This window comes from Gobio gobio (genome assembly GCF_949357685.1).
Source record: "Gobio gobio genome assembly, chromosome: 20".
NCBI lineage: Eukaryota > Metazoa > Chordata > Actinopteri > Cypriniformes > Gobionidae > Gobio > Gobio gobio.
The window spans coordinates 4,314,850-4,342,466 of record NC_137113.1 but is presented as its reverse complement, the minus strand read 5'-3'; the positions used below and the strand labels follow the sequence as shown (position 1 = coordinate 4,342,466).

Below are 27,617 nucleotides of genomic sequence, written 5' to 3'. Positions count from 1 at the left end.
TCAGTAATCTGGTGATAACGAGCGGATGGGCGGAGTCGGGTGATTGGACTCTGATGGTGTGGCAGGTGTTACTGGTGACTCTGTGACAGGGTGCAAAATGTCAAAAAATGTAATATACACTGCATCAATTGTTTTCACATGCAGTTATTTTTCGGACTATTAAATTAACCAAGAAAAAAAAGAAGAAAAACACTCAATAGTGACATATGAGGTGCCGGATTCAATAAAAAAGGTTCTGGATCCAACATCGGAGGTGCCGGAACATGTTCCGGCGTGTTCTGGCTCAAATTAAGCTCTGGCTACAATCAACCAGAGCAAAGAAGAAGGTGACGTAGTCAGAGCGAGAGTCCTTTTTTAAGAATGACTTCAGTGCCGTTCTTTGTTCTTTTTTCAAAGAAAAGCTTAACTCCAAGTCTTCCAGAGTCGTGGCCAAAGCCGGTAATCACATTTTGATCAAAAAATGACAGAAGAGTATGTTTTCTTGAAAGAAATCTAGCATCACTGGCAAAAGCTCAAAAGAGACCATGCCTTTCTAATATCTTTTAAAACAGGTTGCTATTGATATGGGTAAAATAGTTTTGTTCAGTTTTTAGCTTATATTATGTGCTGCAATATTTTATATATAATACTTCAATGTGTTTATTATATAATGTACTGACTGCTGCTTTGCAACTCTGGCCCTTTTGCAGTCTCCTTTTTGAAGTGGAGAGTTTACCTCCAACCCTACTCGAGCACGCGGGAAAATTTTAACCAAAGTCTTCAGGTTTACTTGTAGACAATTATAGACAGGTGGGTTTGAGGTTGGAGATAAATCTGCAGGACAGTGGACGCTGAGAGACAGAGCCACTGCTTTAAATCTGGCAGAACATAATCTGACCTGATTGTCCATCTTCTGTCCATCTGATTGTACTCCAGGATACAACTGAACAAACTGTTTAGAAGAAGAACAACATGATGGTACATGAACATGATAGAGACGTATACAGTGAGGAGCAAGAAACCAGTCTAGCTGTGATGATGAATCATTATTTTCCAACACAATATCAAATCTGTTTTCTGTGTCATACTTGACTGGATGGGATTCTATGGCACTCATTTGTGTGGCTTCAGCAGCTGTGAATTAATTAATATGATGTTAATGTATTTATGAAGACCCATTTTTATTTATCTTGAATCTTATTTGTCTTTATGCTACTTTATGCTGCATCATCCAATAAAGTGTTGTGTAATAAAGTATGGTGAATATGGTGTATTGAAAGTGGTGTTTGGTATGGTAAATACACAATTGCACTAGGCTCTTATGAGATTTCATAATAATAATAAAAAACTACATATAATTAATTACCATTATCCTACTTAGGACATTAACACTTTTGATCTGGTTAATGGTATTTGAGACAACAATGCACCAAAAGTTGCATATACTTGCATGTTACGACAAGAATGCCAGTTCCCCTTCGAGGGAAATCGCACTGCGTCGTCGAGTGACAACACTCTGGGAACGCCCACAGCGTTGTGCGTCTGAAGTATGAATGAAATCAAGCCAATCTAATTGGTGCTGCGTCATGACGTAGTAGATGACGGCATACCCGGAAGATACAAAGGGACGCTGATGCATACACACAACAGCTTTTGCTCTTCAGCTGAGCGCTCTGTGTTGTCAGTCTTATTTGGTGTTGTTTGTCTATCAACGTTGTTTTCACAAGCATTTTCTCATGGCACGTGAACTCCGTGGCTGGTCCTGTGCCTGTTGAGGCAGCACGGTTGATCAATCATGGGACTCGCAGATGGGTCTGTCAAAGGGTCTGTCAAGGGAGTACTGAGGCATCTTCTTCCCTGTTTGACAGTTCCATTGTTCTCCTTCCCCGTGTGGAAGCCCGCGCTGCGGTTTCTTCCCCCGGGGGGGAGGACCCGATGCGTGAGCTGTCTGATTCTGAGGAATTAGACGGGCTCCGTAACGAGGCTTGCCATTTCACTAGTGCAAGATTCAATCTCGCGTTGCCGAGGTGGCGCGTAGGTTTGGGTCTGCTAGTAAAGTGATACAACGTGACACGATGAGAAGGCATGTGATACTGTTGGGTGCGAGGCATACAGTCAGCTCCTGAGGGTGCTGTCTGTTTTCATTGAGAAATATCTCGACACTTACTGCCGCGCGCCTTTCGGGTGTTTCAGCCTCGTGCCTGTTTGGCTTTTTTCTCGAGGGATGAAAGCCAATTGTATCATAATGGCTTGAGGCATGTTGCTGAGGCAACGTGTGGTTACGAGTCCATATAAATACAATAAAACAGTATCGTCTGATGATTATGGCTGCATTTAATTCTGAGGAATTAAATAAAATAGGATCTGACTTTGAGGAGTTAGATATTCAGCCTATCGTTCAGACCATGTTTTCAGCGTATTGTGGCTGCATTTAATTCCGAGGAATTAAATTAAAATATTATCTGACTTTGAGGAGCAAGATGTATTTTTTACTCAGCCTATCATTCAGACCAGGTTGCATGGGTTGGGTGATTATGATGGCATTTAATTCTGAGGAATTGAGTGTCATGTTATCTGACTTTGATAAGTTAGATACTTAATCGCTTTCACCCAAGCGTGTTTGACTTGTCTGGATATTCATCTAAGATGGGAGCAAATCATGCATGGGCAGTTCCTGAGGGGTCTGCTTCCATGCATGGTGAGGCTGCTCCTCCTTGGAGCCCCCCGGAAGTTGATGTCGTTCTCGCCGCCTTGTGGCCTGCGGGACACATCAGTTTCAGGCAATTGCTAATCGCAGTGTCCGCCCTAGTGTTGCTGCCCTGTTGAGCTGCTCCCTTAGATGAGGCCCCTACTGGCCAGCCCCCTCTCCTGGGTAGGAGCGATCGAGGTCGCCTCCCCTGTGGAGTTTTCGGGAATCGATGCTGTGCTCCCGCCGTCTAGTACGCTTCGGGCCACATCGTTTCCCCAAGCACGTGCGCTGCACCAGCCGCCTCTAGCAAGACCTGCGGTGGTCCAGCAAACGCGGACGCACACCGAAAATCTTCCTCGATTTCGCCCTGCCAGTTAGCCGCTTCAGGGGGTCGGGGAGGAGGCTCGGTTGACACCCGAGGCCAGCCTCGAGAGGCTGGTTCCTTTAGCAGATTATCTTGGCGCATGGTTATGCCTCTGAATATATCTGCATGGGCCCTGCGTACTATAAAACGGGGTTACAGGCCGCAGTTCAGTTCCCTCCTCCGAAGTTCAACGGGGTAGTCTAGACCGTGGTCGGCCCGGAGCAGGTGCGGGTTATGGAACAGGAGGGACACTCCCTCTTGGTTAAGGAGGCTTTTGAACGTGTTCCTCCGCCAGACAGGGAGTCCGGGTTCTACAGCCGGAGTTGCGTCCAACTTTAGATCGGAAGTACTTGGATCGTTCTCTGAGGAGATTCAGATTCAAGATGCTCGAGCATTTCCTTGTCGTGATTCAGATCCAGTCTGAGGACTGGCCTGTCACGGTGGATCTAAAGAGGACGCATACTTCCATGTATTCATCCTTCTGTGTCACAGGGAATTCCTGAGGTTCGCTTTCGGGGGCGAAGCGTATCATTATCGGGTTCCTCCATACGGCCTGGCTTTTTTCCTCGCGAGTAGCAGCAGTTCGGCATTGAGATGTCGTCCATGGCTGCTCTCAGTGCTTGGGGTTGAGACTCTACACGCAGTAACGTGTTGACGTCTTCTCAGAGAACCGTGTTCCTTGGAGCCGTATGGGATTCTCTACGTTGCGGGCACGATTGTCCCCCGCTCGTATCGAGTCCATACGGGCGATGGTCTCCAAAATTAAGCTAGGCCGCAGCATTACTGTGTAGCAGTTTAGGGCTGCTGGGACTTAAGGCAGCTGCGTCCAACAGAATATCTCTTGGCCTGCTGCACGAGACCCCTACAGTGGTGGCTGGGAACCAGGGGGGTTTTCCTCGAGGTGAAAACCATTCTGTATGATCAGGGTCACGCGCAGATGCCTTCATTCCCTCGTCATATGGAAAAGACCTTGGTTCCTGTCCCGGGGGCCAGTGCTGGGAGCATCATGTTGCCGGAAAACCGTTTCAACTGATGGCCTAGTGGGTATTAACGTTCCCAGAGTGTTAATAGTAGTGGTAATAGTGAAGAGTAAATATATAAATAGATTTTTGTTTACTGCCAACACAAGGAATTGGATAATGGCAAGTTGTTGCAGGTTCATCCATTATATTTATTGGTATTCATACAAAAAAAAGCAAAGAAATTATAATAATTATTATTATATTACAACATTTCCATTAACTATCTCAGTATTTCATCAGATGGTCTCACAATACCCATCAAAACCTAGTACAAGCAGGATGTTAGGATAGAAAATTGTGGAAAAGATAAAATACTCTGAGATTTAAATGTGACCATGATGAGGAGAATACATCTGTGTAGATTTCGGTAAGCAAAACAATGCACATTTCAAATGGCAAAAAGTCTGGTTAGCGTATAAAAAGATAAAATCGGCAGGACATCTGCTTATATTATTTTCATTAAATAATGTTCGGCACAGTTTTTAGACATATGTATGGAAAGTTAAACACTCTTGAAAAAGTGGGGAGTGTGTCAAGAGCGCAGGTTGATGTTTCAAGGTGCTGTACTGTTTCTTCTAAAATTTGACTGTCAATTGCTTCGAAATCAGACATAGTGACTAATTTCTGAAATGGTGGACGAATCTGTCTGACCTTAGCACAGCACGAGGATATACTGATCGCCTTTCTGATATTATTGATCTTCTCAGGAAAAAAAGGAGACAAACTCATTGCATTAGCTTTCAGAGAGCAATTCACTGGGAATGTGATTGGGGGGGGGGGGGGGGGGGGTTGTTAGTCTTTAGGTTTAGTTAGGTCTTTATAGAAATACTTCCTTGAGCTGCAAGAATAGCAAATGTATTTTTTAAAAGTTATAGAACAGAGAGGAAACAGAGAACAGGAACAACTCTTTTATTGCTTTTGCATGATTTGAATAAATATTAATATGTTGATGTCTTTGTTACTGTAGCACATCCTCTTCTAAAATTTCCTCTTCTAAAAATCCTCTTCTAAACAGAGGAGAACTGGCACCCCGACTGAGCCTGGTTTCTCCCAAGGTTTATTTTTCTCCATTAGGTCACCTAATGGGGTTTTGGTTTCCTTGCCACTGTTGCCTCTGGCTTGGCGTGCTCAGTTGGGGACACTAAATTTTTCAACTAAACATCGAAATAAATCTAATTAATAAACTAAATTAACCATTTAAACTAAATTACTGATCGAATTATTGATTTAAAGCCCACACTGTCACTGTATGATAATTGAAATGAACTGATGACATCACCGTTTTTTCCAGAATGGCTATACAGCTGAATAAAATTATGCTGCATTATTTTCCTGTTTAACACTGTAAAGCTGCTTTGAAACAATCTACATTGTTAAAAGCGCTATATAAATAAAGTTGACTTGACTTGACTTGACTCTTTAAATAAAGATGCAGTATATAACAATTCATGAAAATAATGAATTAATGTTGTATGATTTTAGACCAAGACTACATGAGATAAAAACAATTAGAACCCCAAAACCAGTATCATCAGTATCATCAGTGCCACAGTTTGGTATCAGACAATATGCATGTAAAATGTGCACTTTTTTGTGGTGCTAAACTAAAAGTGTGTCAGGACACTCATCAGAGGAACAAGTAACAGCATCAGAGAAGCACACAGACAAGAAGCCTCAGATATCTTCACTTGGTCTGGGACCCACTCATCTGTGAACAGGGAATATAATGCAATGCAGTGAAATGTAATGTATTTATGACAGAAATCATCAAAAACCTTTATTACAAATTATTATAATAAATTAAATGTTCACCTGTGTTCCCTTCAGACCACACCAGAGGACCCATGGATATAGAAGCACTGTCATGGAAGTCCAGAGACCTGCCCTCTCTCCGCTGGTGTCCAGAGTCACAGTCCTGATAGAGAAAAGAGCAAAATCCAGCTGTGTGAATCCCTGTTAAATATCACTGAACTAACATAAAACAAAGGAAAGTCTCCAGCCGAGAGCAGCCAACACAACTATTTCAGCAGCATTACACACTGACACTGATCATTTGATCAAAGATCTAATGTCGGGAAGGTTATTTTGGAAATGTAATAGGTTACAGATTAAAGTTACCCTATTTAAAATGTAATAACTATTTCAGTTACTTTATTAAAGTAATTTAACGGATTACATTTACATTTGATTACTTTATAATTACTTTTCTAAATTTCTAACAAATGTTTTCAACTGTTAATCATTTTCAAACATTTAAACCAGGCAGGGTTAACCTCCAAAAAACGTAAGGTAGTTATATTTAGTTATATTTAAGAGAAAACGCACAATTCTAGATTATTATAGTGTAGGGATGTGAGATATGACTATGTATCGCATGGACAAAATAAAAAGTATATCGTTTCATATTATGCTCTATCGCTTATTTCGTGGTGTTGCAAAATACATTGTTTACGACAATACTTTTTCATAATTTGGATGACTGCAATCGAACAAGCCACCACGAGGATGCAGGCAGAAACATGAATAACAACATGGCGAGTGAAGGGGAGACTCCGAGCAGGAGTCTGTGTTCGTGTGTCACAATCATAGACTGTAAAAAAAATATGGACCTAGTGTCCGTGACGTCACCCGTAGGATTCTGAAGAGCGGTTTTGAAGTGAAAGTGCAGCCGTTGCCATCTTGGCAGCACGTCACTGACGGATAACTGAAAATGGGCAAAGAGGCGGAACGTGAGCAGGGCTGAGGTGACTAATGACAAATGACAAGTCACTCAAGTAGCCGCACCCTTAATTATGCAGAACTTTAAGGTTTAATAAAATTTTAATTAATGAGTTATAAAAAAAATCACCCCCCTCACAGTTGTCCTGAAGGGCAAAATTAGCTGTATAGACCAAAACTACAATTTGTACCAGTCTGTAAACATGTTTTTGTAAAGTTGGGCGTTTTAACATGGGGCTCAATGAGATTCTGCTCCTTTCTGGAGCCTGTCTCTAGCGGCCAGTCGATGAATTGCTGTTTAAGTCACTTCTGTATTGGCTTAAAGAGAAACTGGGGGAGGTTGCCGCTTGGTCACAATGCATCAGCGCAGTAGCTCAATATAACGATACATATCCGATGGTCTAAAATCGCTTGAATGTCCAAACTGGCAAGCCTTAAAACACATATAATTAACAAAGTTTAGTGAAAACGCAAGTGAAAGTGATTTGTGATCTTGTCACAGATGCGATGCGACTCGACACAGAAAACAGCTCACGGGCACTGAAGTGCCATGTTTTCCATATTGATGTTATTGAATGGTTTAAAATCACTTGCATGTTCAAACTGGCAAGCCTTTAAACACATACAATTGACAAATTTTGTGTCAAAGTCAATGTCTCATTCATCACGACTCGTTTTTGGATGAATCAGCATTTGTGAATAAATCTTTTAAATGAGTGATTCAATGACAAACACTTCTAAATAAAGGGAGAAAAACAAAAACAGGCAAAGCAACACATTAATATTATTCAACATAACCTAGCCTTTTGCAGAAAATATTGTGATGTAATCATGAACATTTTCATAAGTAACTGTATTTTAATTTCAGTAACATTTATTATGCAACTAGTTACTTGTTCTAAAATTTAACCATCATTTTTATATATTTAAAAGTAATCAATTATATTTGGTATCAATTACTCATAAAACATTATTATTATGAGAGGTTTTGTAAACTCACCGTTGAGCAGCGATTGTTTGACAGAAGGCAAAGGTGAACAGAACAGTGCAGGTAAAGATTGGCGGAGTTTACATTGAAGATATTAATCCCAAAAGAGAAACGGCTGGATGTGGAGACGCCGTTCTGCAGCAGCTCCACTGTGTCATCATTTCGATTGGGACACCTGAGAATATTAATAATGACAATCAACACATTTTTTTCTTTGTTTCCATTGAACAATCCTAGGAATCCTAGGCTTTTGTCTTGACATCCTGAGAGAGAAAGAATCTCTAAAAAAACACAGCTTTACTCTGAAAGGATGAGATCCCAGCGGAGGCTGTAATCAGGATCATTCACAGGTGTAGCCCAACACGTGTCCATCACCAGGGCAAACTGGCGGCTGTCGACCCCCTCAACACGAACTTCCACATGCATCTCCTGGTCGAGCTCTGCATCCACTCTACCAGTGAAGGGATATGGAATCATCCGGACCCGATATCTGCCTTCACCAGCGGGAAGAGTCTTGTGCACAATGCTGATGAAATAGGGGGAAAATTTATCAAATTTAAAAAAATTCTGTCATCATTTACTCACATGTGTGTCATTCCAAACTATGACATTCTTTCTTCCATGAAACATAAAAGGTAAAATTTTTCGAAGTTCAAAAAAAGATGCAATAGTAACATAAAAGCATAATTATATAATAGTTTATGCACTATTTAAATGTCATATGACAGCTTTTTTAAGGAACAGACCAAAAGTCATTATTCACTGAAAATGTTGTCATACACACTAGCTCTATTTGCTAGTTTCATTGCTACATCTCTGAGTTGATCAGAGATGTAGTCATGTTCAAATGACTACAGTAAGCGAGTTGTTCTTTTGAGTCAGATCTTTTTAAGGAATCCGGTTCACAAAACCACTTGATCATGAGTCTGACTGCTGTTTCTCAAGCTCATTACGCAGGGCTGAGGGATAATTCAGAGGACTTGTAAAACAGTACATGCTTGCATCTTTTTTGAAGCTTGAAATTCTCCATGAGGAGGACTAATGGCATTACAAAGTTTTATTCTTCCACAGAACAAATAAAGACATGAGGGTTTTAAACAACATTACGGTAAGAAAATGTCTATATTTTAGTTGAACTGCTCCTTTATTAAGAAAGGCTGAATTTGTATTTGACTCGCACCTCTCTAGTGGGTTGTTTTCCACATTCATGGAAAATGTTTGTGTTTGAGGATAAACACAGCGGAAAGAAAGCTTCAGGCTTTTCTCTGACCTCGGTGTCCCCAGATTAAAGTTATCGTAGATGAAGTGGGTGCCGTTGGCCTGTGGACAACAAATATAACATTTTGTAATTTTAAAATGAATTCAAGGTATTTATTCAAATTTTTTAAAAGATATTAAAGCAACATTAGAAAAGCCAAAAAGTTGCATCAGTCAAGTAAAATAACAGCAGGTTACATATTAATGGTGGACAAAAGTTCCAGTCTCTTTTGTGGCATGGTGTTGAGCACCGTTTTCCACTGAATCTCTGAGACTTTGATGAGTCTTTAGGGAGGTCTGTTTGGGCTCTTTCCTTGGTAGTTACGGATTCTTTCTTCAGCACCCTTACAGACCTTCTCAAAGTCTCATAGAGATTCCCCAGGTGGTCAAACTGTTGGTTCTATCAGGAACTACACATCTGTGGATGGTATATTTAAAGGGTACATAACACACAGTTTCTGCCAATCTCATTTTAATCTTGAGTACCTACAGAGTAGTATTGCATCCTTCATATCTGTAGCAACTGAGGCGAAACAGAAACATAATTGCCTGTTACATTTAACAAATATTTTTAAATGCTTTGTGCTTAGTAACAGACCTTCCCCCAACACAACAGAGAAAGGTCCCAGAGCTACCATCAGATAAGACACAGTTTACGACCGAAAGGAATGCAGAGAGCTGAGACTCTCACAGTCTTTCTGAAAGTGAAGTGACGTGTGGCCAAGTATGGTGACCCATACTTGGAATTTTTCTCTGCATTTAACCCATCCAAGAGCACACACACCGTGAACACACACCCAGAGCAGTGGGCAGCATATTGCTGCGGCGCCCGGGGAGCAGTTGGGGGTTCGGGCTCAAGGGTATCACCTCAGTCGTGGTATTGAGGGTGGAGGAGAGCGCTGGTTATTCACTCCCCCCACCGGCAATTCCTGCCGGACCTGAGACTCGAACCCGCAACCTTCGGGTTACAAGTCCGACTCTCTAACCATTGGGCCACGACTGCCCCCACCCCGCCCCAATGCACTCTCTCCGCACTCTCTCCACCCTCTCTTCTGCTTCTCCCTCGTGCATTCAACGGACACGCTGTGCCTGTGGGCTTCCGCCCAGCAGGCCAGATAAGGCCTTCACACAAAACCTCACATGTGTGTGGGACAGGAGACCAGATGCCACGACATGGGCCAGCAGGCCCAAACTCCTTAAGGCCTGTGCAACTTCCTCAACCTCGATGGAGTCGAAAGAATCAAGCAAGCTCATAATTTCTTCTTCAATCAATGCAGAAGAACTTGATCGCCAATGCAATGCCATCGGACGGAAACATTGAAACTTTCTCCTGTGATTTCACCTTGGACGGTTTCTGCTGCTCAGGCTAAATGCAAGTAAAGTACGATATACAAATCGCTGTGTAGTTAGTACATCTGTAAACCCTCTGTTCAGACAAAGGAGTTTATCAAAGATGGTGGCCATGAAAAATATCCATTTCTTAGAATGAATTAATAATCAATACTGAACGTTCATAGGAGGAACTGATTGATTGATTGATTGTATTCTTAATGTAGCTACATCAAGTTAATATATTTAACTGGTTCAAATATTCATAATTAATCATAATGACTAATCATAATGAGTTATGAATAATTATTAAAGCAGCACTAGGTAACTTTTCAACCTTTATAATATATTTTCAAACCTCTTGTGATGATACATCGACTTACAATAGGTTGAATGACACGTCTGCCATAGCCTGACGGGGTCTGTATCGTTTTTAATCGTACTTTTAAACTTCGGGTTTCGGGTAGTAACCCGAGAACAAAAAGAACTACAAAATTAGACTGCTTTACGGCATATACGTCACTTCCACCACCATCCCCACTTCCTTAAATTCGGACGTGCGTGAAAAAAATCGCTCGCAAATCATTTGTTTGCCGAATGTTATAGTCATGGCCGAAGCAGCACAGAAAAATAAGAAAGCAAAGGTTTTGTCTGAGGAAAGCAAAAAGAGGAAACGAGAAAGTGATGGGATTAAAGGCAGGACGAGGATCAACATTGGGCCAGCGTTTGCTCGTTGGCGTGAGCTGGAGGAGGAGGGGCTACATTCTTGCAAGTAAATACGTAAGAGTACAAAATCATATTTTAGGATACCTAACATGTCTGTGATATTGGTTTATTTGTCTTTCCTCAAGCTTTAATGCAAATCGATTTTTCGAATTTGCAGATTCATCTAGGGTAGCTTGATATTATAATATTGACGATGTATGGTTATTACCTACCACTCAAACATTGAATTGAAGTATCATATAGATTCTGTAAAACGGGAACCAATTGACTAGGCTACTATAATGACGCTGGCTTGTAAACGTGAGCATCGCGATCATTTGGCGTTTGAAAAAAATAAAACCCATGAAATTGTATTCATATGACATGCTGAAACATATGCCACTGTACCTGGGATGAAGACATTTCACACGCGACGCAAGCAGAACACCTGCATGTGAACTCCGGCAGTGTTCAGGGCTATCATAGTTGTCATGTCAACAAATGCACGTGCGATGCATCCCCTGATGTAGAGTGACCGTTTACGACAGTAGTAGAGGACAATACTGTTTCTCAACTGTAGGGGGAGCCCGAGAGCAAAAGTTACCTAGTGCGGCTTTAATATTTCTCCTCAGAGCTAATTCGCTACATATCTCCAAATAGTCTTTAGTTTTAACAGATTTATAAAAGACAGATCAGCTGTACAGATTCTTTCTGAAAACAGCCAAGCTCATGGAGGCGTGCAGCGGGCGGAGCTAAAGCGTCACGAGTGCACACACACACACACACACACACACACACACACACAATACATCATTGCATTATCCCTGGATAACTTTTGATTCACTATATGTTCGTGTTGTTTACACTGCATGGACCTCTCCATCTTTCAATCTGCAAATCCAGCGTTGAACTGGACCTTGTTTCGTCACCAAAATGCCAGGGAGAAACCAGCACACTTGCACAACTTTGTTGCTGCCTTGGAAAAAACCAACTGCGTACTGTTCCCTTAACGCTGGATTCTTTGGAAGCTGAACAAAGTTATCTTTCCCTCACAACCAGAAACACACTTCTTTGGTGACATTGTTGATTTTGTGGTCTAAACCAAAAAAAAACAGCATTGCTGATGCCTTCCGAAACCCGAAAGAGGTGTGCTGATGGGCGTGCTCTCGTTCTGGTTGATGTGCGTATGTGTGTGGGCGTGCACTCTTCTGGGAGAAGAGCCCATACAAGGAATTCTGCCCTTTATTACATCATACAGGGCCAACGAATCCCGAAGGAGTGTATTTAGAACAGAAATACTCTGTCATGCGTCCAACTAATTTTTTGAAACTTTGGCCATGTTTAGAGTCTAACTCTTTAACAGTGTAAATGAGCCAATGTATGAAATAGCATTAGACATCACCTTTAAATTATAAATAAATAAATGAATTATAAATTGTTAAACCTACCACAAGATTTGTACCACAGATGTGTTCATCGTTATCAAAATTGAATTCCACTCTGCCATTCCGGACCATTCCTTTGCAGCTGGGATCATTGAGGTGTAAGACATCAGCTGGAAAACCAGCCTCAAAGAGCTGACAGCGAGACACAGACATGGTGCCAGAGCTGCTTTCACAGGTTTCTGAGAAATCTGAGAGAGAGAAATAAAGGCCTGGTTTCACAGTCAGAGCTTAGATTAAGCCAAGATTAGGCCTTAGTTTTAATTAGTACATTTACGTAGCTTTTATAAATGGGCCTTAGAAAAAAACATTACTGGTGTGCATCTTGAGATAAAACAATGGCACTGACAGTTTTAGAGATGTTGCATTCAGTTAAAACAGCTCAAACATGCATTGTAGTCTAGGACTAGGCTCTGTGAAACCGGGGGAAAGATAATTAATGACTGAAAAAAATATATATATATTTCACATTTAAATGTGGAATGATACCAACCAAAAGAGCCAGAATGTGGTTGTGGTCTGTCCTTTTTACATAAACAGCCATAAACACCATTTTTCATCCCACACCTTTCCTCCTCAGTGCAGCTGAGCTCAGAACAAGGATCTCTCACATCTAAGAGAAAAAGCACAGTGAGATGATTAAAAGTAGGACTCGTTGTACACTGTTTCTAATAAACGCTGGCTCTGTCAGTGGCATAACTTAGTAATGATGAGCCCCAGTGCAGGCTACGACAGCCCCCCTGGGCTGCAAAGTTGTGAAGCAAACACACATGCTGGTGTCTAAAAGGGAACATATACGTAAGTGAATTTGTGTCTTAAAGGGGCTATATGCAACTTTTTCCCCAAAATAAACGTAACAATAGCCTTTTTATTTTACCATTTATGACTCAAACATCTCCTGATTAGCATACTGACACCTTGGGCCCTATCTTGCACCCAGCGCAATTGACTTTGTACACCGACGCATGTGTCATTCCTATTTTGCACCCGCGCAAAGCGCGCTTTTCCCTCCACAGAAGCACGTCGCTAAACTAGTGAATGAACTTGCGCTCCTTGGCGGTTCAGCGCAAAAAAGGAGGCGTGTTCCGGCGCAAACAATCCCTGGTGCTATTTTGCTGTTCCATTAAACAATTGCGCCACTGACCAGAAAAAACCTAGTCTAAAGTCAGTGGCGCGTTGCGCGTTGTTCATTATGCTATTTTAAGGGCGCATGCTTGACCATAATGTATAGCGTGCACAACGCGCATACACTTTGCTCATGTAATCTACACAGATGCAACAGTTATTTTTGCAAATCATAAATTGTTACACTAAAAAAATATTAACATATGAGATGACGGAAATCATTGTGGTGTGCCACGAAGATGTGAAAAAATAGGCATAAATCTAGCTTACAAATGATTCAGGCTAATTGTATTAATTAAGGATAAGACCTGTTTGCCCAATAGTGGCAAGACATATATGTATATAAGGACATCTGACAAATTGGTTTGTCCGTCAAGAACCAGGAAAAAAAATCGACTGAAAAACTGAAAAAACTGAAAGACTGAAAAAAAAAAGACTGTGAAATCACCTTTACCATAATGTACAACATTACAACTTCACTTCTCTGTCTTTCACTGCTCTTACAAGAACATCAGTCTCCTCGGCTGTGAACCGCTCCTGGCGTGCGCCTGGTAAATACGCCATAATAATAGCAATCCATAATGGAACTTGCGCACCTGCTTTTAAAGGGAATGTTGGATGACGCTCGGATTGGTTTATTCACGTTACGCCCAAACCACACCTATGAATAATGAAGCTACTTCAGACCAACCCATTTTAGATTTGCGCCGGGCGCAAGAGCCATTTATCCCGCCGGGAAATTAGCAACAGCGCCGAGACCCGCCCACAAAGTTACTTGCGCTTCACGCTTTGACACTTGCGTTTCAGATCGTTAAAATAGGGCCCCTTGTCCGCTCACAGTGGGTGCACCTATAAGCCTGTATCCTATTTTTCCTATTTTCTGGCGGGTCGTCTTTTCCCGCGCTGTCTGCGGATGTGACGTCACCACCGCTGCGAGAGCGAGCAGAAAATGAGAGCAGTTCTGTTTTTTGGCCACAGGTGTCAGTTGCGAGTTTAAATTTCAGAAAAACGCATATAGCCCCTTTAATTTAGACCAACTAAAATCTGTATCTTATCAGTTTCTGATATTAAATTGAACAGTTCTCTTTGCGTATGTCTCACACATGCTGCTAAGTTCTTGTTCGTACTTTACTTTGGGGTAAAACAAACTTTGAAATACCTTCTCAGCGTTATATGTTAATGAACATCTTGACGCCGTCCACACTGCTGAGAGCGTCGTTTAGATTAATATGTGCTGCACACTTTTCTCTCAATAACAAAAATGCACAAAAAATATGACAGCGGTGAAAAAATAGTAAGAAAGATGTTAAATAAAGCTTGCAATGTGTCAGCGGGAAACTTACGGCTCATATATTATTCTCTGAGAGATGAGAACTCATTTTTACAATTTTCGGGGTCTTAAAAGAGTCTGTGTTTGTGATATCATTTCATTCCTCATTTCTTTCATGCAAAACGCTCACTCTGTCTGGATGCATTTAAATCTGCTCTAAGTTTGTATTTCTGTCACCTATCATACTTGTGCACTTCAATAAGCCGACAGAAAGCAGGTTAATGATGTTTATATGCAAAAAACATCCTGTTCCGACCGGTTTATGCTTAAGCCGTTTATGACCTTACTCTGATAAAAGAAAATGCGTTAATGCGTTTACATGACCATGTTTGATGTTGGCTTATTAAGCATAATCGTCTTAAGAAACGCACTCATTGATTAAAATTAAGATACAATTTAAACAAAATGAAATTCACTTTAAAGTGATGGCTGAGAAAGGCTTCAGATAGGCCTCCATTGGCATTCAGTACATTGTCACTCCCAAGACCGATAAAAGGCACTTAAAACGTCGTTACAAAGTCCATCTCACCACAGTGACTCTACAATAATCTTACGATGCAACGACAATAGTTTTTGTGCACAAAAAAAAATCAAAATAACACCTTTATCCAACTTGTTATTGCCTTACGCGTGTGCCTCCACGACGCATGCGCGAGAATATGACGTAGCGCCGGGGTTCGGGAATCCATTAAATGCCCACTTTAGTCCCATTTTGAGAACTATGCCGAGATCTAAAGCACAATCAATGTAGAATCCAACAGCTTAGACACGCGCGTCTTCCTCTGATTGTAAACAAATCGCTTCTGGGTCATCTGTCCGAACGCCGGATCTGCGTCATATTCTCGCGCATGCGTCGTGGAGACACACTCGGAAGGCAATAACAAGTTGGATAAAGGTGTTAATTTGATTTTTTTTTGCGCACAAAAACTATTGTCGTCGCATCGTAAGATTATTGTAGAGTCACTGTGGTGAGATGGACTTTGTAACGACGTTTTAAGTGCCTTTTATCGGTCTTGGGAGTGACAATGTACTGAATGCCAATGGAGGCCTATCTGAAGCCTTTCTCAGCATCAGCTTTACACTAAAATATCTTCATTTGTGTTCCGAATATGAACGGAGGTCTTACGGGTGTCGAACGACATAAGGGTGAGTAATTAATGACAGAATTTTCATTTTTGGGTGAACTAACCCTTTAAAATACTTTAAGTCATTTTTGGCCATTCTATGAATGGTATATTTTTATCTGTGTACACTCAAATTAAGAAAAAAATCAGGGTGCGCTTTCAGCTGTCTCTGCGAGAATCTTTCTGAAACACGTCTAAAAATGACCTGAAACTCAGCAAATACTTATCATACAAACATGAAACATACATATAAAGAACGCTTAAAATTTCTTATTTTAAATAGAAAAAAAGTTCACATTTAAAACAAATATGCTTGTTCTTTTAATGTAATCTGTATGAAACCAAAGACATGCACAGTTTCTCCTGACTTGTACCTGCTTTGAGCCAATTCAGCAATGAAAGTATGATTTTACCTTTTATCTGTGTACATACATGCTATTAAGTACGTTTGCTATGACTTTTTTACACCCTTGTATAAATGGGTTATAAATGAGTCAAGACAATACTTTACCAGTGGTTGTGATTGGATGAGTAATGGATTCTGTGCGTATGATTGTCTGATGCGCTGATAGGATGGACTGGTTTGTAGATTCTGGTATTAGGAACAATTTATATCAACATCAGTAATTTTCAAAATAAATGACTGAAGTGCATATGAGTAAAAGCTCCCCTACCTACGCAGTAAGCTCCGCAAAATATTGGCTTGACAAACTCATAAACATAGTAATTTCCTGGACAGGCTTTGACTCTTATAGCGTGGGATTTGTAAGTACAGCAGCCATTCCATGAGGAGACACAGACCTGACGGGTGACCACTCCATCTTCCAGCTGTGGGTGAGGACCGTTGAGCCACAGTGGGTCACTAATGCCGCACCTGTACTGTTTTACACATGATTCTGGCATATGAGCATTTTCACCATTGTAGAACAGCCTGTACCAGCCATTCCACTCCACATTATAATCACATGTGATATAGTTACTGTAGTAAGAGTTGTCAGTGGCTCTCCAAGGCTCATTCACACTGGTATAGTTGTAACAGGGGTCGACACTTGGGGTGGTGAAAGGCACTAAAAAAATGAGAGAACAATTAGGCATTATAAAAAATAGAAAGAGAGCATTATATACTAAAGAATAAATGCATCCAAGTAAAAGGTCTGCACCGGTAGTTATCATATGAAAATCTACAAACCAATTCATGATAATAACAAATACAAAGATTAATTACTGTACCTGCACAATATACAGGCGCTGGGATTGAAAGAGCCGGCCTTGTAAATTTGTAGACATAATAATTTCCAGGACAAGCTTTGACTTGTATTGGGTTGGATCCGTAGCGACTGCACTGATCATTATGGGAGCCATAAATTTCACGAGTAACAACTCCATCTTCCAGCCGAGGATGAGAGTCACCGAGCCACAGAGCACTATAACCTCCACATGACATGTAAGACATACACCACTCAGGCATCTGAGCACTTGATCCATTAATGAAGAGTCGATACCAGCCATCCCATTCTACAAGAGTGTCATCATATCTATTTACATATCCATCTGTATACCAGTAAATGATTGCGTCTCTCCAGTAGTTATCAAGTATGTTGTAGTTATTGCACGGATCATCATCTGTGTTAGTGAGAAATCAAAACAAGGAACTTGAGGCCTAATATGATCTAGTCAAATATAGTAATAATCATAAGGTACTTTAGCCTTTTGTACTGTGCGTTACATGACTGCGTAATATGATGCTGTATACAACTTACTCAAGGTGATTTTAGATCGAGTGATTATATCTGGACTCACAATGGAAACCGCCTGTAAAATAGTGCTGATATCTAAAAAGAAGGAAATTCAAAACATGGCTGAAATCCTTTTAAAAGGTTTTAAAGTATTTGTTAATAAGTGGGGGAAACCACAGTACCTGTACAGTATCCAGTACACCCAAATAGTGGATTCACAAGTTCATAAACATAGTAATTGCCTGGGCACGCTTTCACTCGGATGGGTCTTGTCTTGTAATCACAGCAGCCTCCCAAATGATAACTACCACAGACCTCCCTGATCACCACTCCATCCTCTATCTGAGGGTGAGGATCACTGAGCCACAGATTTATCTGTGTTTTACAGGTGAATGAACTAACACAGGTCTCTAACATCCGGATGTCCATTGCATAGTAGAAGAGCCGGTACCAGCCACTCCAGGAGAACGATTCATCACAAATATTATTTCCACTTTCATTGTTGGCTCTCCAGGGACGATCCAGAGACTCATAGTTGTAGCAGGGATCACTGTAAATGCTTTGGAAAGCAACTGTCATGGACAAAAGAGATCTTCGTAAAAACACTGTTAAAATGCTTTATTTATAAGGAAGGCAATTTAGTTTTAGCCCTGACTACAGAGACACTGGGATAGGCTCCAGCATCTCTGTGACCTTATATAGGACAAGCGGTTTGGAGAATAGATGGATAATTTAGTTTTTAAAATTGCACCTGCACAGTACATCGGCCTGGGGGCTGATATGATGGGTTGGACAAATTCATAGACGTAATAATCTCCTGGACAGGATTTGACTTGGATGGATGTGGATCTGAAGCTTCCACACTCGCCATTCCAATATGTTCCAATGACTTCACGGGTCACCACTCCATCCTCAAGTGTTGGATGAGAACCATTGAGAGACAGTCCAGTTTCACCACCACATCTTACATTACTCACACACCACTCAGACATCTGGGCACTCTCTCCATTCAAATAGAGCCGATACCAGCCACTCCATTCAACAAGGGTGTCATCATATCCATAGTAACTGCTTTTCCGTATGTCTCTCCAATATTCATCAAGAGTGTTATAATCATAGCATGGATCAGAGCTGGAAGTTGCAGGTTCTGATAGAATGAAGACAATTGCAAAAAGGGATTTTCTTAGTATTTTCCTTATTCTCGCTGGGTTGTATAGTTTATCTGCTTTTGGCTTATTAGTTATAGTAGCACTTGTTTGCATTTGTACATCAAGAGTTTTTTTTTTTAAGTACTAAAATCGCTAAAGTGGCTTTGAATAAATCTTAAAATTAAATGCTTATGATAAACGGGATTCTACAACCCCAAATCAGAAAAAGTTGGGAGAGTATGGAAAACGCAAAAAAAAAAAAGTGATTTCTAAATTTACTTTGACTTGTATTTTATTGCAGACAATATGAACACAAAATATTTCATGTTTTGTCTGGTCAACTTCATGTCATTTGTAAATATGCATCCTTTCCTGTCATTCAGACCTGCAACAAATTTCAAAAAAAGTTGGGACAGGAGCAATTTAGGGCTAGTAATGAGGTAAAATGGTTAAATAATGATGTGATTTGAAACAGTTGATGTCAACAGGTGATTGTAATTATAATTTGGTACAAAAGCAGCATCCAAGAAAGGTCTAATCCTTTAGGAGCAAAGATGGGCCGAGGATCGCCAGTTTGCCAACAAATACGTGAGAAAATTATTGTAATGTTTAAAAACAATGTTCCTCAAAGAAAGATAGGAAGAGATTTGGATATTTCACATTCAACATTGCATAACATAATTAAAAGATTCAAGGAATCTGGAGGAATTTCAGTGCGTAAAGGACAAGGGCACAAGCCTAAGCTGAACAACCGTGATCTCCGATCCCTCAGGCGGAACTGCATCAAGAATCGTCATTCATCTATAAGCGATATCACCACATGGGCTCAGGACTACTTTAGCAAACCTTTGTCAAGTACCACAATACGTAGTTACATCCACAAATGCCAGTTAAAACTGTACTGTGCCAAAAGGAAGCCCTATGTTAACAGTATCCAGAAGCGCCGTCGACTTCTCTGGGCCCGGAGGCATCTGGGATGGACCATCACACAGTGGAAACGTGTACTGTGGTCAGATGAATCAGTATTTGAGGTATTTTTGGGAGGAATGGACGCCGTGTGCTCCGGACCAAAGAAGGAAAGGATCATCCAGACTGTTACCAGCAACAAGTCCAAAAGCCAGGGTCTGTCATAGTATGGGGTTGTGTCAGTGCCCTTGGCAAAGGTAACTTGCACTTCTTTGAAGGCACCATTAATGCTGAAAAGTACATAGAGATTTTGGAGCATAATATGCTGCCTTCAAGAAGACATCTTTTCCAGGGACGTTCATGCATATTTCAACAAGACAATGCAAAACCACATTCTGCACACATTACAAAGTCCTGGCTGCGGAGGAAGAGGGTACGGGTACTTGACTGGCCTGCCTGCAGTCCCGACCTGTCTCCAATAGAGAATGTGTGGCGCATTTTGAAGCGCAAAATGCGACAACGAAGACCCCGTACTGTTGCCCACCTTAAGACTTGTTTGCAGGAAGAATGGGTCAAAATTACACCTGAAACACTTCATCACTTGGTGTCTTCAGTCCCTAAACGTCTTTTAAGTGTTGTGAAAAGGAATGGCAACATTACAAAGTGGTAAATGCTTTACTGTCCCAACTTTTTTTGAAATGTGTTGCAGGTCTGAATGACAGGAAAGGATGCATATTTACAAATGACATGAAGTTGACCAGAAAAAACATGAAATATTTTTTGTTCATATTGTCTGCAATGAAATACAAGTCAAAGTAAATTTAGAAATCACTTCTTTTTTTTTTTTTTTTTGCGTTTTCCATACTGTCCCAACTTTTTCTGATTTGGGGTTGTAGCTGTCACATCTACTATCATCTCTCTCTCTCTCTCTCTCTCTCTCTCTCTCTCTCTCTCTCTCTCTGGTGCATGCTGGGAGTGAGTAGAGCGGTGGGTTGCATGTGGGAGAGTGCACGGTTTTTCGGATTTTTTTTCTGGTTTAACCGTTTGTTTTTCTTCCCCTTTTTTGTTTTTTTCTTTCTTTCTCTTTTTTCCCATCTTTATTTGGGCACTTAAAAAAAGAAGAAAGTGTTAGTTTTCTTTGATTAGAGAGTTTTGAGGTTGCAATGACGTCTACCCTGGAGAGGGGAGCGTCACCTCTCTCTCTCCGGAATGGTTTCAGGTGTGTGCCAGAATTAGGCGCAACAATCGAAGATGTGCTAATAGCAGTTGCTGAAAAAATTGGTCACGAAAATATAAACTCTGCCTCGAGAATGAATAAGGCGGTTGTAGTGTTCTTGAAAAATTAAAATTTAGTGAAGACGATGATTGAAAACGGAATTTGGGTTAAGGAAACTTACGTGCCTGTAACTCCTTTATCGGCCCCGGCTACGAAAGTTACCGTCTCAAATGTACCGCCGTTTATTGGCAATGATGTAATCGTAAAAGAGCTATCTAGGTTCGGAAAAATTGCAGGTGGAGTAAAAATGATTCCACTCGGATGTAAGAACACAGCGTTAAAACGTGTTGTCTTTTAGAAGGCAAGTTTATATGTTTTTAACATCATCTGATAAAACGCTTGATGTATCTTTCCGTGTGTCTCATGGAGAGAGCTCTTACATGGTGTATGCAAGCACAGACAATTTACGTTGTTTTGAATGTGGAGACATGGGACACAAACGTTTTAACTGTCCGCATAAACAACGCGTTGACGAAAATCAAGGCCTACAGACAGTTGTGGAAAATAATGCCGCGACGGAGGACGTTTTGCCTGCAGATATAGTCAGTGTGGAATCTGATGTGGTGAACATCCAGAAAGAAATCAACACTGAGGTAAGACAAGCGGTTCATGTTGTAAATGATGAAGAAAAGCCAAGTGGCAGTGGTATTAGTGCTGGAAGTGCTCAACAGAATAGTGATGGTCCGGTTTGTGAAGGGCTTTTGAATAAGAGGAATGTTGTGAGTAGCGATGACGAAATAGATGGAATGTCTGAAGTCACAGTGGGTAGCATTAGAGATGATGAATCGTGCATTGATGGAGATACGGATAAGGACTATGATGGAGACTTGTATACTGTTGAACAGATTAATATGTTCCTAGATGAAACAAAAGGAAAAAGTGTTGAACTTGCTGAGTTTTTTCCTGATCTTAATAAATTTGTAGAATCAGTGAAAAAAGTACGTAGAGAGTGTAGTATCGAAGTATTATCACAACAGAAGAGATTTAGGTTAAAGAAATATTTAACAGCAATTAGGAAAAGCTCAAGGAATGTTCGGACTAGAGGTCGGAATAAAAGAGGTAAATTAGAATAGGAGCCACATGGGTGTCTGTATCTTTTTTGAGCTTCTTTTTTCATCTCTGGTTTTCTTTAATATCTTACGCTTTTTTCTTTTTATGGATCTCCTAAGAGTAGGGTCCTTGAATATAAATGGGGCTAGAGATGGAACTAAGCTAGCATTGTTAAAGGAACATATTGAACCTAAAGAAATAAATGTTATGTTTTTACAAGAAACACACAGTGATGACAGAAATGAAACTGACTGGGGTTTGTGGTGGGATGGAGAATATATTTTAAGTCATGGTACCAATGTAAGTGCAGGGGTGGCAATACTTTTCTCATCAAAGATAAAGATTAAAATTTTATCTAAACATGATGTAGAAAAAGGACGTCTCCTTGTTTTAAAAGTAGAGATTAAAAATACAGTTTTTGTTTTTATTAACATTTATGCTTCTACAATAGGAAGTAATAGAATTAATTTATTTCAGAAGCTTAAGAATGTTATTTGTGATTGTGATAAAGATGATTTTTTAATTGTGGGAGGAGATTGGAACTGCACTACAGATTTTATTAGTGACAGGAACGGAGAAGAGCCTCACCCTTTATCTGCCTGTTCTTTAAAAAGTGTTGTGAAACAATCAGAACTTGTTGATATTTGGAGAGAGAAGAATGAAGGAGTGAAGCAGTATACTTGGGTTAGAGTAACAGAGAATAGGATTAGTGCTGCTCGTTTAGACAGATTTTATATGAAGAAAGCGATGTGTAATAGAGCTGTGAACACACAAATAATTCCAAATGTTATTTCGGACCATCATCTTGTTACTTTACATATATCTCTGTCAAAAACAACTCCTCAGTTTTATTATTGGAGATTTAACACCAAACTCCTGTTAGATCATGATTTTTGTGAAAATTTTTGATTCTTTTGGAACTCTTGGGCTGCTCAGAAAAGTGATTTTGAAAATCTACTTCAGTGGTGGGAAGTGGGAAAAGTTCAGATTAAACTTCTATGTCAGAATTTTTTGTTGCAAACAAAAAATACCTTCAAGCACGGATTAGGGGTTTTAGAACAAGACATTTGTGAAATTCAAAATAGCATGATGAATCAAAATCAAAGGTTTTCTTCTTTGAAAGAACGATTAAATGTTAAAAAACAAGAATTAAGGGAAATGTTACAAGAGAGAGTAAAAGCAGCTTTAGTTAGATCACGTTTTGTATCAGTGCAAGATATGGATGCTCCAACAACTTTTTTCTTTCATTTGGAGAAAAAACAAATGGGACAATAACTTTGGATCCTCAAGAGATGAGAAGACTTGCAGTGGACTTTTATACTAATTTATATGCAAAAGAAGAGACTGTTCTTTGCCCTTCAAGTGAACTTTTTGCAGATCTGCCAGTATTGGACAAACAAGATGTAAAAATCTTAGAAAGTGACTTTTCCTTTGGAGAAGAGTCTGATGCAGTTAATAAGCTTGGTACAGGAAAAACACCAGGTATTGATGGACTACCGGCAGAGTTTTATAAAAAAATTTTGGAAGGAAATTGGACAAGATTTTTTTAGTGTTTTTAAGGAAAGTTATAATTTGAAGATACTCCCTAAAAGTTGTCAGCGGGCTGTTCTCTCTTTAATTCCAAAAAAAGGAGATCTGTGTATGCTAAAAAATTGGAGGCCTGTGTCTGTTCTTACCACTGATTATAAGATATTCTCTAAGTGTATTGGTAATAGACTTAAAAATGTGTTGGAGAAGTTAATTTTTGAGGATCAATCTTATTGTATACCGAAAAGATCTATTTATGACAATTTATTTTTAATGAGGGATATTTTAAAATATACTAAGGTGTACAATGTGGATTTTGGTATTGTTTCACTTGACCAAGAGAAGGCCTTTGATCGTGTAGATCACCAATACTCGTACCATGTTCTTAAGTGTTATGGTTTTTGAGAAATTTTTCTGTCTTGGGTAAAAGTGTTGTATCATGATGCTACATGTTTGATAAAAGTGGGAGGTGGATTGAGTGTTCCAGTAAAAATGGAAAAAGGCATTAGACAAGGGTGTCCAATGTCAGGACAACTTTATAGTTTGGCAATTGAATCATTACTTTGTTTGATGAGGAAAAAGTTAAAGGGTATAGTTATAACTGGAGCCTTAAGGAATTAATCAATTGTACTCTCTGCATATGCAGATGATGTTACTGTGATAATCCAAAATACAGAATATGTAAGACATTTAGAAGAAAGTTTAGAAGTGTATGGAAACCTTTCTTCAGCTAAACTTAACTGGGAAAAAACAAAAGCCTTATGGTTTGGATCTAATAATAATCTTTCCTTGCCTAAACTCCCAAAAAATGTTAAATGGAATAAAACAGGCTTGAAATATTTAGGGGTATATATGGGCACTGATTACTTTGAAAAGAAAAATTGAGAGGGATTAGAGGAAAAACTCTGTGCTAAGTTGTCTAAATGGAAATGGTTGCTACCCCAGTTGTAGTATAGGGGAAGAGTACTGATATCCAACAATTTAATTGCTTCAACACTCTGGCATTAGTTTATGGTTCTTGATCCACCTTTCAATTTGATCAGAGAAATACAGAAAATGCTGGTGGACTTTTTTTCGTCAGGACAACATTGGCTAAAGCCAGCTATCCTTTTTTTGCCAGTGCATGTAGGTGGACAGGGACTCATTGATATAAAGGCCAGATTGGCAACTTTTCGCTTAATGGCTGTTCATCGTCTTCTTTATCATAAGCCTCATGTTTGGATGGATGTTGCATGTGCCCTTTTACGTAAGACTGGGAGAATGGGCCTGGATAAACAACTTTTTGCAATGAAATTAAAAGGAACTTTGCTTGGAGGACTTACACCTTTTTATATTGGTGTTTTGGAACTATGGCAGACTTTTACGCTCTCTAGAGAATGGGAGAGTCCTGATGTGTGGATCTTTGAAGAACCCTTATTTTTTAATGATCTTTTATCTACTGTTTTTTTGTCATCTGATGCTATCAGAGTTGCACTGACTTCGGCTGGAATATCCAAGTTAAGTGATCTCAGAAGAGGATGTGGATGGATAGAGGCAAGAGAACTGGCTGACAAAGTGGGGTTCAGATCTGTACGTACCACTCAACGGTTGATTGACGATCTAGAATCGGTACTCCCAAGATCAGTGAGAGACTTTATAAATGCTACCACCGTTAAGACATGTAAAGAGCCATATGGATTCCCTGACTTCAAAATTGATTTCAAAGATGAAGATTGGGAGGAAGTCCCTGGAAATATATTGTCTTTAAAAATTCCAGAGGTGGGCTATTTCAGAACACTAACAAGAAAGACCATGTACAGAATATGTGTGAAAAAGTGCAACTATAAAAGTTTTAAAGACTTGAAAGAAAGTAAGTGGATTTCAGTGTTGGAGACAGGCTCTTCCCCGAAAGGATGCTGGCGGTCCCTGTACAAAAGACCCACTGAAAAGCGAGTAGGAGATCTTCAGTGGCGAATTGTACATGGGATATTAGCTACGAACAGACACATAGCACGGTTAGATCCTTTGATAGGGGAGGGATGCCCTTTTTGTGGTGAATCTGAGACCATTTTCCATGTGTTTATGAAATGTTCTCGCCTAAAAAATATTTTGGAGTATGTGAAATGTTGGAGTTTGAGGATGTTGGGTTATTTTGGTCTTGATTTGTTCATTTATGGTCCAAAATATTCGGTTGAAAAAAGGCATAAAGTGATGATTTTAATTTTTTTGTATGGTATTGCCAAATTAGCAATCTGGTGTACCAGGAAAAATAAAGTGGAAGCAAAGGGGGGTGAAACAGATCCTGTTATTATGGTTAATTGTTTTGTTACAAAAAGACTAACTTTGGAATATGCTTTTTATAATCTTACAAATAATGTGATGTATTTTTATCATTTTTGGGGAGTGGATGGTTTTTTATGTGAACCGGATGTCTTTGGGGGTTTTAAAGTGAATATATTGTGAGAAGTTTTTGTAAGTGAGCGTTATATTTGTTTTGGGTTTGGACATTTATACATTTTTTGGAATGTTCTCTTTTAAAAAATTGTAGTAATGTATAATTAAAAGACATTCTAAAGTCAAAGTCTCTCTCTCTCTCTCTCTCTCTCTCTCTCTCTCTCTCTCTCTCTCTCTCTCTCTCTCTCTCTATATATATATATATATATATATATATATATATATATATATATATATATATATATATATATATATATCCGCATTTGTGGATTGAGTGATTCAATGATTAAATGTAGATTGAAAAAAATGTAATTGAAAAACTTTTCAATATTAAAAAGAAGGCCAAATGCTGAAGACTCATTTTCACCAAAGATGATTACAGATATTAACTGCCCATTAACAGTGCATTAACATTAACTTTCCAGTAACAGTGCTAAAGAAACCCTCCCTTTCCTAACAAACTTTCGCCCAATATCCACCTTACATTTCATTTCTAAGGTGTTGGAAAAGATAGTGCTCTTACAATTTAAATCTTTTCTAACTGATAATCTGATTTTTTAAGAATTTCAATCTTGGTTTAAGTCACGACTTAGTAGTGAAACTGCCCTGTTAAGAGTTATTAAGTAGAAAAAGTTTGGTGTGAATCAAATAAACCACTTAATAAGAGTAGTAGTTTAAAATTCAGGGCCCGATTAAAAAAAAGATATAAAATCCACATTCAAATCAAAATATCTGACTTTCTGTTGGTTCGGAGCTAATGAGTTTAAATTAGAAAGTTGAAAAAAAAAAAAAAACACTGTTAAAATGCAGTATTTATATGGAAGACAATTTAGTTTTAGCCCTGACTACAGAGACATTGGGATAGGTTCCAGCATCTCTGTGACCTTATATAGGACAAGCGGTTTGGAGAATGGATGGATAATTTAGTTTTTAAAATTGCACCTGCACAGTACATCGGCCTGGGGGCTGATATGATGGGTTGGACAAATTCATAGACGTAATAATCTCCTGGACAGGCTTTGACTTGGATGGACGTGGATCTGAAGCTTCCACACTCGCCATTCCAATATGTTCCCTTAACTTCACGGGTCACCACTCCATCCTCAAGTGTTGGATGAGAACCATTGAGAGAAAGTCCAGTTTCACCACCACATCTTACATTACAAACACGCCACTCAGACATCTGGGCACTCTCTCCATTCAAATACAGCCGATACCAGCCACTCCATTCAACAAGTGTGTCATCATATCCAGAGTGACTGCTTTTCCATATGTCTCTCCAATATTCATCAAGAGTGTTATAATCATAGCATGGATCAGAGATGGACGTTGTAGGTTCTGATAGAATGAAGACAAACAAACAAACAAACAAACAACAGAGAGTTCTGTGATTATGTTTTATCAATCACTGCATTGCAAAAAGTGATTTTCTTAGTATTTTCCTTACTCTTGCTGGGTTTTATCTGCAT

At 39.7% G+C, this 27,617-nt stretch overlaps 1 protein-coding gene across 1 annotated transcript; it reads right to left on the bottom strand.

The window, feature by feature from the left end:
- Nucleotides 1-27,617, bottom strand: LOC307143776 (uncharacterized protein; the record flags this gene model as incomplete). Its single annotated transcript, XM_079845537.1, has 14 exons — nucleotides 1-80; nucleotides 5,867-5,969; nucleotides 7,773-7,935; nucleotides 8,062-8,286; nucleotides 8,941-9,080; nucleotides 12,500-12,684; nucleotides 12,987-13,106; nucleotides 16,747-17,139; nucleotides 17,303-17,695; nucleotides 17,833-17,904; nucleotides 17,991-18,380; nucleotides 18,560-18,955; nucleotides 27,091-27,486; nucleotides 27,596-27,617. The coding sequence occupies 14 exons, from the start codon at nucleotides 27,615-27,617 to the stop codon at nucleotides 1-3; spliced, it is 3,078 nt and encodes a 1,025-aa protein (XP_079701663.1).